This window comes from Chiloscyllium punctatum, chromosome 7 (genome assembly GCF_047496795.1).
Source record: "Chiloscyllium punctatum isolate Juve2018m chromosome 7, sChiPun1.3, whole genome shotgun sequence".
Classification (NCBI taxonomy): Eukaryota; Metazoa; Chordata; class Chondrichthyes; order Orectolobiformes; family Hemiscylliidae; genus Chiloscyllium; species Chiloscyllium punctatum.
In genome coordinates, this window is record NC_092745.1 from 37,991,055 (window position 1) to 38,004,752 (window position 13,698).

At 46.0% G+C, this 13,698-nt stretch overlaps 1 protein-coding gene across 4 annotated transcripts in view; it reads right to left on the minus strand.

Annotated features, from left to right (window-relative positions):
* Positions 1–13,698, minus strand: part of LOC140479597 (retinoic acid receptor RXR-gamma-A-like) — a 334,953-nt gene that overhangs the window by 258,838 nt on the left and 62,417 nt on the right. Inside the window, exon 1 of one of the 4 annotated variants that reach the window (XM_072573424.1) lies at positions 8,443–8,655. The exons of the other annotated variants lie outside the window; for them this stretch is intronic. Coding sequence (XP_072429525.1) covers positions 8,443–8,476 — 34 coding nt within the window. The 5' untranslated portion in view covers positions 8,477–8,655. Of the gene's footprint in view, positions 1–8,442; positions 8,656–13,698 lie in introns of those variants that run through there. 4 annotated transcript variants of the gene reach the window in all.

A 13,698-nucleotide genomic window follows, 5' to 3' on the forward strand; every position in this document is an offset into this window, starting at 1 on the left:
AAAGCACAGCTCCAAAAGGCTGAAAACTGGGTGGAAGTTCTGTTAAGAGGACAAGGTCCGATATACAGCCCAGGCCACATGTAAGTGGGACTGGTGCCAATACAGCTGCCTATGGAAGTTCACAGAGTTACTGCAAATGAAGCCAGGAAGATAAGACTTGCGTTTACAGAGTGCTTTATCACATTATAAACTTGCCCTTGCTTGGCACCCTCAGAAATATTGCATGTCATGTCACATAAACCAATCATGATTGATTTGGGCAAAGAATGAGGCACACAGCTGATGCAATAAAGACAGCAGCTATCTGATGGCTGATCCTGGGAGCTCTACAGCGTTCCTGTGTGGAATCAAACCCCACCCCACGTCAAATAAAAGCAAAGTACTGTGACTGCTGGAGATCCGAAATCAAAACAGAAGGTGGGGGACAGACTCTGCAGGTCTTGTAGCATTTTTGGGAGAGAGAAACAAAGTTAACATTCTGGGGGAGGGGGGGGGGGGGGGGGGGGGGGGGGAGAAAAAAAGTCATACTAGACTCAAAATGTTAACTCTGTTTCACTCTCTCCCCACAGATGCTGTCAGACCTGCCGAGTCTCTCCAGCACTTTCCGTTTCGATTTCGTAAACTGCCTGAGCTCCACACTTGCAAAATAAAGAATGAGAAAGAGTGATTTGGAGTGAGGGAGTGCATGAGATACCCATTATGCAAGAGGAATTTTGTGGGGGTGAGGTTTGGTAAATATGTCTTGCCCATGCTCACGCTCAACATCCACAACAGCCCCCCACAAAATGATTTGGTCCTTTATGAATTGTACTACCTGAATTAAGTTAGCATTATGGTGAGTGGGTTACACTGTAGGTACAGTGAAACAACAGGCCACAAGGCTCAACTAGTTCACATTAACCTTTATGCCCTGCATGAGCCTTCTACAATCCCACTTTAACTGATTCTATAAGGGTAACCTTCCGTGCATAGAATTACAGAGATGATACAATGGTGCAGGAGGATGTTGGCTCATTGTGTCTCCAAATGAACCATTCATTTAGTGCCATTCTTCGGTCTCCTCCCCATTAGCCTGAACAGTGTTCACTTTCAAATCACAGTCTAATCCCCTCTCAAGCGCTCTAGTTGAACCTTTTAGAGGGGCTTGATAGGCTGGGACTTTCTTCACTGTAGCACAGGAGGCTGAGGGGTGACCTTACAGCCGTTTATAATAGTACGAGAGGCATAACTGAGGTGAATAACAAAGGTCTTTTCCCTAAGGTGGGGGAGTTCAAAACTAGAGGCATATTTTTAAGGTGAGAGGACAAAGATTTAAAAAGGACATGAGGGGCAATGTTTTTACACAGAGGGTGGTTCATGTGTGGAATGAACTGCTACAAGAAGTGGTGGAGGCAGGTACAATTATAATGTTTAAAAGACATCTGGATCAGCTCATGAATAGAAAGGAAGATTGGAGGGATATGGTCAAGGACAAGCAGGTGGGATTTGCTTAGTTTGAAAACATGGTTGGGGTGGACTAGTTACCGAACGGTCTGTTTCCGTGCTGTATGATGCTATAACTTTGACTCAGTAATGGCTGGAGATCTTCTACACTGACCAGGCCTTGACTCACCCTAGAGACAGTGACTCTGAACAGTACAGCATTTTGCCCAATCGCACAGGTGGGATTGCTCCTGATTATGAATCTGAGCCTCTAGTGGTGGGCAGGGAACTCAAACCCATGACCTTTTGACTCTGAGGCATGGGTGAGACACTGAGACATGTTGACAGTTCGACAGGACTTGTGAACACAAATAGAAGTCGATCGAAAGCACAGAAGAGGGCCAGGTTTGCGTAAACATGAAGTCAGTGCAGCCGTCAAAAAGTCTGGCTTTCACTCCTCAAACCATTGGTGCAGCCACGCCCTAACTTGGCCTGACCAGGACGGGAAAATTGACAAAACACACAAAACAACCTCACTGATGGTATATATCAGTGTCCCTGATGGAAATGGGCAGAAATTTATCTTGCATTATACTTGCACCAAAAGAACAAATTCTCTCAGCTGTAAGGCCCCTCTAAACTACAGTGCATTACCCTATTACAACACACATCTGAATGTATCTCGAATCTCGTCCAAAAATCACGACATAGAGTCATAAAAATCTACAGCACGGAAAGAGCCACCACTTCCTCTGGCAGCTCACATACACGCGCCACCCTCTGTGTGAATAGGTTGCCCCTTAGGCCCCTTTTAAATCTTTCCCCTCTCACCCTAAACCTGTGCCCTCTAGTTCTGGACTCCCCCACCCCAGAAAAAATACCTTGTCTATTTATCTTCTCCATGCCCCTCATGACTTTATAAACCTCTATAAGGTCACCCCTCAGCCTCCGAAGCTCCAGGGGAAGTAGCCCCAGCCTATTCAACCTCTTCCTATAGCTCAAATCCTCCAACCCTGGCAACATCCTTGTAAATCCTTTCTGAACCCTTTCAAGTTTTACAACATCTTTTTGATAGGAAGGAGACCAGAATTGCACACAATATTTCAAAAGTGGCCTAATCACAGCCACAACATGACCTCCCAACTCCTGTACTCTGACCAATAAAGGAAAGCATACCAAACCCCTTCTTCACTATCTTATCTACCTGCAACTCTACTTTCAAGGAGCTATGAACCTGCACTCCAAGGTCTCTTTATTCAGCAATATTCCCCAGGACCTTACCATTAAGTGTATAAGTCCTGCTCTGATTTGCCTTTCCAAACAGCAGCACCCCACATTTATCTGAATTAAACTCCATCTGCCACTCTTCGGCCCATTGGCCCATCTGATCAAGATCCCGTTATACTCTGAGGTAACCTTCTTTACTGTCCACTACACCTCCAATTTTGTTGTCATCTGCATACTCACTAACCGTACCTGCTATGTTTACATCCAAATCATTTATATAAATGATGAAAAGCAGTGGACCCAGCACCGATTCTTGTGGCACTCCACTGGTCACAGGGCTCCAGCCTGAAAGGCAACCATCCACCACAACCCTCCGTCTTCTATCTTCGAGCCAGTTCCGTATCCAAATGGCTAGTCCTCCCTGTATTCCGTGAGACCTAACCTTGCTAATCAGTCTCCCATGGGGAACCTTGTCAAACACCTTAATGAAGTCCATATAGATCACGTCCACTGTTCTGCCCTCAACAATTCTCTTTGTTACTTCTTCAAAAAATTCAATCAAATTAGTGAGACATGATTTCCCCCACATGAAGCCAAGTTGACTATCCCTAGTAAGATCTTGCCTTTCCAAATACATGTAAATCTTGTCCTTCAGGATTCCCTCCAACAACTTGCCCACCAGCAATGTCAGGCTCACTGGCCTATAGTTCCTGCGTTTTCCTTACCGCTTTTCTTTATCAGTGGCACCACGTTTGCCAACCTCCAGTCTTATGGCAGCTCACCTGTGACTATCAATGATACAAATATCTCAGCAAGGGGCCCAGCAATCACTTCCCTAGCTTCCCAGATTTGTCCACCTTTATGCGTTTTAAGACATCCAGGATCTCCCCCTCTGTAGTATGGGCATTTTTCAGTATTTCCCACATTCTATATCTTTCATGTCCTTCTCCACAGTAAACACTGATGCAAAATACTTGTTTAGTATGTCCCCCATCTCCTGCAGTTCCACACATATGCTGCCTTGCTGATCTTTGAGGAGCCCTATTATCTCCCTAGTTACCCTTTTGTCCTTAATGTATTTATAGACTCCCTTTGGATTCTCCTTAGCTTTGGCAAATAGGATTATCTTGTATACCCTTTTTGCGCTCCTGATTTCCCTCTTAACTATACTCTTACTGCCTTTGTACTCTAAGAATTCACTCAATCTATGCCTGACATATACTTCCTTCTCTTTTTTAACCAAAACCTCAATTTCTCTCATCACCCAGCATTTCCTATACCTACCTGCCTTGCCTTTCACCCTAACAGGAATATACTCTTTCTGCACTCTTATCATCTCATTTAGAAGGCCTCCCACTTTCCAGCCATCCCTTTACCTGAGAATATCAACTTTTGAAAGTTCTTGCCTAACACTGTCAAATTGGCCTTCGTCCAATTTTAGATCCGGTCTATCCTTTTCCATCACTATTTTAAAAATAATAGAATTATGGTCGCTGGCCCCAAAGTGTTCCCCCACTGACACCTCAGTCACCTGCCTTGCTTTATTTCTCAAGAGTAGGTCAAATTTTGCACCTTCTCTAGTAGGTACATCCACATACTGAATCAGAGGATTTTCTTGTACATATTTAACAAATTCCTCTCCACCTAAATCCTTAACACAATGGCAGTCCAACTCTGTTTGGAAAGTTAAAATCCCCTCCCATAATTACACTGTTACTCTTACAGATAACTGAGATCTTTTTACAAATTTATTTCTCAATTTCCCACTGACTATTGGGGTGGTCTATAATACAATCCCAATAAAGTGATCATCCCTTTCTTATTTCTCAGTCCCACCCAAGTAACTGTTCCCTGGACATAAAAATATGGAAGGATTTTCTCATTTGTCACAACCATCCATTTATTGTACAGTTCAAACAAAAAGAAACTACTGATGGTAAAGCACAGTCCTATTGCAATGACTATCAATGTATTCTAAATGAGAGGAGAAAATCAATGATTTTGAGCTGTGTCACATCAACACTAACTGTCGAGCAATAGACAAAAACTTCTACCAGTCAACACAGGACTAACGGTGAACACACAATCCAGACGCATGAGGATGTACCGTCCCACGCAAGTTCCTTTGCATAGAAGTCTGAGCAAAGTACGCCCCTCGTCCACACTTTTGTTACCTCTCAACCTGACTATTTCAGCACAATCTTAACTGTTCTCTCACACTCTACCCATAGTAAACATATAGTCATCCAAATCTCTGCTGCTGGTCTCTTCATAGGTCTGCCTATTGACCTACGTTGCCTCCCATGCACAGTCTTGATTTCAAAGTTCCCATTTACTACAAACCGACCGACTCCCACAGCTACCTAGATTACACCTCCTCCCAACCTGCCCCCTGTAAAAACGCCATCCCATATTCCCAATTCCTTCACCTCTGTCGCAACTGCTCCCAGGAGGACCAATTCCATTACCGAACAGCCCAAATTGCCTCCTTCTTCAAAGACCACAATTTCCCTTTTGACGTGGTCGATGATGCTCTCCATTGCATCTCCTCTACTTCCCGCACCTCCGCCCTTGAACCCCGCCCCTCCAATCGCCACCATGACAGAACCCCACTGGTCCTCACCTTCCACCCCACCAACCTCCGGATACATCATATCATCCTCCGTCATTTCCGCCACCTCCAAACAGACCTCACACAGGGGTATATTTCCCTCCCCACCCCTATCAGCGTTCTGGAGAGACCACTCCCTCGTCAGGTCCACACCGCCACCAACCCAAACTCCACTCCCGTCATCTTCCCCTGCAACCGCAAGAAGTGCAAAACTTGCGCCCACACCTCCCTTCAAGGCCCCAATGGATCCTTCCATATCCATCGCAAATTCACCGGCATCTCCACACACATCATTTACTGTATCCGTTCCACCCAATGTGGTCTCCTCTACATTGGGGAGACAGGCCGCCTACTTGCGGAACATTTCAGGGAACACCTCTTGGATACCCGCACACCAACTAACCCAACCGCCCCGTGGCTGAACACTTTAACTCCCCCTCCCACTCCGCCAAGGACATGTAAGTCCTTGGCCTCCTCCATCGCCAGACCGCCTCCTCTTCTGCCTAGGAATCCTCCAACCACACGAGATGAATGTAGATTTCTCCAGCTTCCTCATTTCCCCTCCCCCCCACCTTATCTCAGTCCCAACCCCTGGATTCAGCACTGCCCTCTTGACCTGCCACCTTCTGCCCGACCTCTACGCCCCCACCCCCTCTCCGGCCTATCACCCTCACCCTCACCTCCTTCCACCTATCATATTCCCAGCGCCCCTCCCCCAAATTCCACCACCCCCCCCCCCACCTTTTATCTCAGCCCGCTTGGCACACCAGCCTCATTCCTGAGGAAGGGCTTATGCCCGAAACGTCGATTCTCCTGCTTCTCGGATGCTGCGCTTTTCCAGCACCACACTTTTCAACTCTGGTCTCCAGCATCTGCAGACCTCACTTTCTCCTTTCAAAATTCCCATCCCTGTTTTCAAATCCCTCCACTGTATCACCTCTCCCTGCTCTGCAATCTCCTCCAGCTCCTTCAAAATGCCTGCGTTCTAATTCTGGTCTCTTGAACAACCCCTATTTTGTTTGCTCCTTCGTTGATGACTGTCTTTAGAAGCAAGGATCCTACGTTGTGAACTTCCTCGGTGAAGCTATCGTCCTTTCTCCAGATCTCTCAATGCTGTCTTGTCAACTCTCACCAATGGCTGTAGGGCTTGTGTTGAGCACACGGGGTGGGGGCGGAGGGCAGTGTTGAACTCCTCTCGAAGCAGATGCCTTGTGCAGGGCGTCTCTTAACATGGGAATGCTGTCACTGTCCTTGACAGAAGGTAGATCCTACTCCAAGATGGCAAGGAAATCTCAAAGATTGGGAGTCTCCCTCCTGCTGCAGCCTGCATCCACAGCAGCAGCCACTGACATTGCACCAGCATCTTCCGCCTGCATCACCATTCTGGTCATGTTTTGGATTGCGTGTTGTCTGGCTCCACCATGCTGACCTCATCATCATGGGTGACCCTGCCAGGAATTGAGAACTCCCCCTGGTAAAACACTCAGGCCTCTCCATCGCAATGAGGTGACAATCCATGGAAAGGACAAATCTTCTGTGTTAGGACTCTTGCTGAGGGCACGGCCTCAGGGTGAAGGGACGACTCTTTCGAACTGAGATGAGGAGGAATTTCTTCAGCCAGAGGGTGGTGACTCTGTGGAATGCATTGCCTTTACAGGCTAAGTTATAAGTGTATTTAAGACAGAGATAAATAGTCTCTTGATTGGTAAGGGGATCAAGGGTTACAGGGAGAAGGCAGGAGAAGGGGGGTTGAGAAATATATTAGCCATGATCCAATGTCAGAGCAGACTCAGTGGGCTGAATGGCCTCGGCTTGCTCCCATATCTTATGGTTTTTCTACTTCTCTCTCTCCTCCTTTAAATCAAGATTTAAGCCTATATCTTTGACCAACCTTTTGGTTATCAGGCATATCTGCTCATGTGCCAGTATTTGTTTAATAATGTTCCAAAGAAACACCTTGGGTTGTTTCGTGGAGTTGAAAGAGCTATAAGGTGTTGTTAAGAAAACCAATATTATAGACATCAGAGGAATGGCCCATTAAACCTGTCACAAAACAAAAATATTGCACACTCTGATTTATTAACCAAGTTTCTGACCATTGCTTTATGAAATGCCAAGGATCTGAACTTGTGATCCCATAGTCTCAAGCTAGGGGAGCTGTGGAGAAAGCAGGTGCCCTCCACACATTGCCCTTCACTCGGCCACAGGCCTGGGAATGTGATCTCTTCTTGTCGGTGATAATCCTTCAGGAACCCGCAGCGGATGGGGATTTAACTTTTTCTCTGAACTGTGCCAGTTGCTCTCCGATCAGAGACTCTGCCTTCCCATGTCACCTTTTGTACGTATCTCTGAAAGCAGCCACTATTTCATATCAATGCAGAGTTGACTCATCCGCTCCCACAAAAGCTGTTCTCCGCAGTGAGTTATCCAGCGCAGAAAGAACCTCCTTGAAAGTTTATCCAATTTCTGCTGTTCTCCCTGAGCTTCCAATCCTTTTCCCTGAATGTCACTGGAAGGAGAGACTTGCCATCAAAGCTGTTCATCTCGCTGCCTCCAGGACAAATGCAAGAATGCCAAATTTCAGACCATCACAACAATTTACACTGTAGGAGAGAGGGGGCCAATCCTTTTCAAAGATCTATCTGATTCACTGTTGAATGTTACTGTTCAATCCGTATTCATCATGCTTCCAGCCAGTGCATTCTAAATCATAGCAGCTCAGAACTCCAAACGCTCCCCCCCCCCCAAAATTATTTTGTCAACTTTCCTAGGTCCTTTGTGAACTTACCTATCAGCCAGTTGAAACAGCTTCCTTTTACTTACTCTGTCAAAGCCCTTCATAATTTCAAACAGCTCTGTTAAATCTCCCCACAATTTTCCTTGCTACGTTAACACATAATCACAGATTGGAGTCAGGAAGAGGACTGAGGAAGACTGAGTGCTGGTCAGGGACCTGGAAACAGGAAATCCCCCCTCTTCCACAGGTTACAGGCCCGAGTAGATGTAGAATTTAAAATGGTATCAACAACACAAGGAACTGCTCGTCAAGAAGCAACTCCTCACCATCTGTCATGGAAGAGACAGGGACGACACGAAATGCGATCACAATCGTCTTGGCATGTTTCCTCTCGGAACCAAGGCACCCCCGTTTGAAAAGGTAACTTGGAGTGAACAGCGCTTACCATAAGTGGAATGAAGGGTCCAAAAGTCCTCCATTATCACTCGTAGACTTTACGACTGGATAGCTGATAGTTAGACTGGGACACTGTCTGGGAGTCACCAGGAACACCAGATACAAGTTGTCAGCTCCACTCAGGAGGAGAGGCGAGCTAGGAAAGCGTGTGTTTGACCCCCTTCACTGGAAAGTAGAGCGCCGAAGGCCAGCCTCACGATTGGAAAACCAAAGTCAGATAGATCTAGGCAGATATCCGAACAAAAAAAAAACCCAGCTCCACCACATGCAGCAGTGATGTGCACATTCGATCAAAGGTCATGGGCATTTGCGGAGAAAATCCAAATCAGACGCTCCCCCTCTGGCCTTCTCCAGTCTTCCTCGGGAAAATTGGTCAATCCTCAAGCGAAGAAAAATGCAGGCTGATACTCTATATCTCTAAATCCAGCGCCTCGGCATTCTTCACAAATCCATTAATTAACTCCACGACTGTCACAAATCAAAGCCCACACTCAGAGCACTAAGCTCCTTATCTCTATGACGGTCAATTATTAAACTGTACACATGTGTGCTGTGTGCATAAACAGGCTGGGATTTTACCAGCCTCCGCACAACATTTTCATACCATACTCTGCGTTCTCCTACCCCTCCCACCACCTCCTCCCTTCCTCTCCTCCCCACCCCCCCCCCCCCAGCTGAATAACACATGCTAAAGTAACTTAAACTATAAAAAGATTCGGGAGATCTTATTACATTAAGCGCAATATAAATGCTCAGATCTCTGGATCAGGAGCCAGTCGGGATAGACTCCAGTAAAAGCATGGTGTTCTTCAAGCTGAGACTTGAGCTGGCTGGATGGTTGAAGGTGGGGGAGGGGGGGGGTTGGCATTGAGAGATTAGACTGTCACTGCTACTGCTCCTTACAAGGAGGGCCCTCCACTTCCAGGCTCCTTTCATCGAATCAGAGACACAACCACTACAGAAGGAGGCCACTCAGCCCACAATGCCTGTGCTGGCTGCTTGGAAGAACTTGTCCAACCTGTCCCTCTCAGCTGCTCTTTCCCTGTAACCCACCAATTTATTTTTGGTTTTAAAGCAGGACTTCTCAATGCCTTTAGAAGTAAGACCGTTTCAGCTTCCACTGTCCTTTCAGGAAGTGCACTGCAGGGCAAAACAACTCTCTGCACGAAGAAAAATTCACCTCACCTTCCCTCTGCTTCTTTGGCCAATTCCTTTATCAGAACCCCTCATGACTTTAACTTTTATTTAAATTCATTGATGGTATGCCTTATCAGTGCTGCGTAGTCAGGACCTTATGTTTAATTCAAGATAGTTGGAAGTTACAGTAAGTCCCTCCTTTTGGGTGGAGTCAAGGACAATAAAGGTCACGTTGAAAAAATTGGCTTCCACCACCTGGGACGGTACCATGTCTCAAAACTGATGCAGCACTTCTGAAAGGTTGTCAACCAATTGGCAGACAGTCACAGCCCCCAGCAGCAAACAGCTGGCTTGTATTCTCGGAATGCTGGCTGAGGGATTAAGACCGATTTGGAGAAAAGGGGGAATCTCCCCTGCTTGTTCCCTGAAGAGCGATGCGAAATCCTCTTCATCTCCTTGAGTGGCCTGACAGGACCACACTTGAGCGATTATAAACTCTCCTCACCTGTATTTCTGAGACTGAGAATGAGGCCCTTCAATAAGCCTTTCCTGTGAGTTCTTGATACACCCAGGAAGTGCTAAACGATTAAAGATCCAGATCCATCGAGTTCACCTGACCCCTTCTGGCAGTCACATGATACAACAGTATGGTTTGGTTCACTACACTTGACAATCAACCTTGATCAATTTGTCCATAACAGGCCCAGACACACTTGAAGATCTTGACTGAAATAGGTCATCTCTAAGTGGAGCACTCCTCCCACACATCCATCTACACATGGGGTGCCATTTCTGGGCCAACTTCAGGATTTGGCTAGATGAGTTATGACCGGCGAATAGCCTTTTTGAACCAAAGGCCAATACTTTTCGCAATTAACAAATAGGAAGTGTCGCAAAGACACTCTCTTTTATGCAACAGTAATTGTTTTTGCCCAGGGTTGTACTCATAGTCCTGAAAAATAATACTATTTTTAAATTCTTTGCACATGGCCAACCTTTGTTGCTCTTCCTAATTGTCCCTGAACTGAGAGGCTCGCTGGAACCATTTCAAAGGGGCCGTTCACACCTAACCACATGGCTGTGGGTCTGGAGTCACAAGTACAGCAGACCAAGTAAAGGTGGCAGCTTTCCTTCTCCAAAGGGCATATGTGACCCAGAGGGTTTTTAAAACCAATCCATCATAGTTGCCATGGTCACAACTGCCGAGACTCACTATATATTCTGAATTTAGTCAATGACTTCAAATTCCACCATCTGCTGTGGCGGGATTTGAACCCATGACCCCAGAGCATTACGTCTGACCCTCTGAATCATTGGCTCTGTGCACATTAACTAATATGCCACTGCCACCTAGATTCCTGGAGATGGCAGGATTGATTATTCTGCAAAGTTGACAACCCAATTGTGGCTGTCAGCAAACAGTCTGAGAGAACCTAGCTCAGATTGAGTATTTCGACCCTAGCAACAACGTTCCTGACACAGGGAAATGTTGTAGTTGGCGTGAGACCCATTCGCCAGTCGAAAGGTCAAACAAAATCCCCACCTTGACCAGGGGTTGTGGGTGGCCCAAACTGCATTCACAGACAGGAAACAATTTTCTGCCAGTGCTGTGCCTCCCAGGGAGCATGGTTATGCCCCCCAGACCCCTTCCAGATTGACACAGCCAGCCACTCAGAGGACCAATGATTACTGAGTCCCTGCAGTGGTGACTACTCTAGCATTACACACAGAAAGGAGCAGTAACATGGACACCACCCCCGGAATGTGGTGAAGTGGGAGTGATGGGGGAAGGTTGCCAGCGCTAATCCAGCACACCCTGGGGAGGGGTTATTATTGGTGAGGCTGGGTGGGGCTTTTTGCCTTTGTTCTTGCTACCGGGGGAGGAAAGGGGTTGGTATCATTGGTGGCTGGAAGAGGCACTATTAGCCCTGAATCAGCCACCTCTGGAAGCCCCATCAATTCCCAGCCAAAAATGGAAGAAGCAAGGCTGATGAGCTGAGTAGCAATTATAAACTCTTCCCCACTTGTATTCCTGAGACTGAGATGAGGTCCTCCAATAAGCCTTTTCTGTGAATTTTTGATACACCCAGGAAGTGCTAAACAATTAAAGATTCAGATCGAGTTTACCTAACCCCTTCTGGGAAGTCACATGATACAACAGTATGGTTTGGTTGACTACACATGACAATCAACCTCGATCAATTTGTCTATAACAGGCCCAGACACAAGGTGAGGATTTTGCCCAGGGACGGGTATTGAATAAAGCATGAGCATCTGAAAGGGTTATTTCTGTGGAGTTCAATAAGCATTGCCCACTATGATATAGCATTTTCTTGGATGGGAAGTGATAGCTTCAGATCTAAAATGGACGTCTCCCTCAGTAACAATGTCTATCATGCTCATGTAACTTGTATCCAGCTGCTATCACACAACAAACCATATCGGAGAATAAACTATAATGAAGATAAGAGACTCTTTCTGTCAGACGTACTAAGTGGTTTTCCTCCACCATATCAGACCAACCCAAGCCTGAAGATTCATATCAGCAAATCTACCCAATGAATCTGACACAGTGATGAGCTTTGGCAACCAAATGTCCACAGTCTCCTGTTCCTCCCCAACATCTACCGCATGTTGCATCACAATCTCCTCACTTTATGCCAAAACTTTATTTTCTAACATCACGTAAATCTATCTGATTTGTATTTGATTGAATCAACACAAACGCTTTCCAGTGTCTTCCTTAGAAAGACTGTCCGGAACAAAGATTTATTGCTTCAGAAGTAATGAATTTATATTCCTGTGCAGGGGATGTTGAGGACATGGGGCTGAGTGGAAGGTAAGGAAAATGCAATCATTTCACTTCCCAATCAGCTCCACCTCAAGTTCCAACTCTGTAACTTGTTCCTGGAGGCAGAATGCCACAGCCTGGCAGAGGGTGGGTAGTCGATTAGAGGACTCAATAGCGCAACTAGTCTCCATTTAGGAATAGATTGCACTTACTTCCAAGGGTTCATGGACCACCCCCTCTTCTGTGTTAGGAGCTGGGAAACTGATTATAGATGACTTCATGTCAAGTTGTTAGTATTAAATTGTGATGCTCAAATCTCCCCGGTGGAAGGATTGTCACTGCATTTGATTATGGAGTATGGTACCTCTGCCAATCTAGCTCTTACTGCCGTAGTAGTCACTGTCTTCTGACTGAAGGTGCTCTGGTGGTGTTGTCGACTCTCCTGCTGCAGCTGGCCCCTTGGCAGCACCCACAATGCAAGGCAACCAGCGGATACATCTACGCTGGGCTGCACTGACCAGACATGCTGACAGTGGAAGCCAGTTGGCATCCCTTACTGGATGGGGCTGCAGAGTAAAGTTTCCTGATAGGAATCCTGTAACAGCTCCTCTAGGTTCCTGCCCAATGTTCTGCATTTATCCCTGTTCATTTGCAGGCTGTGTCCTCTGCTTTGGTTAAGGTAAAATAGCTGGTAATTGTGATCTATTGAGAGTCATGACTTATCCAATGACTGTGTCGTTGTAAGAGACAAGATACCCAGTCTGGAACGAGTTTGTGGAGAGAGTGGTTTTAGACACTGCACTAAAAAGCTGTATTTGAGAACCTACTATGCACAGATATATATACAAAGTGCTACAGTGTAGAAGGAATCGAAAAGCTTTACTCAAAGAGAATGAACAACAGCCTCTGTGGCAGTGTATGTACAAAACTCAGAAACCAAGATACTCTAGACTGGTATCTCAAGGTGCAGGTAACAATATTAACTTGAAACAAATGAAAAAGCAGTGAGCATCAATATGGTCTAGTGTCCTACAATACTAAAGTCAGCAAACAAACCACCTTTCACACTTCACTTTTCTGAGAGAGTACATGCTGATTTTGCATAATTGCAATATAATATGTGTGCCTTAGATCTGGGAGAACCCCTCAGATGTAACTGATCCAAGCAAAGTTCACACAGCACAGCACGACAGAGATTTTCCCTTTCTGATCAAGTTCCTCTGATGAAATGAGAAATCCCTTCTCAGTATGCAAACAAAATCACCTCTTTCAGACATCTCCAACCTATTTGATCACAAAATCCATTACAATGGCCTG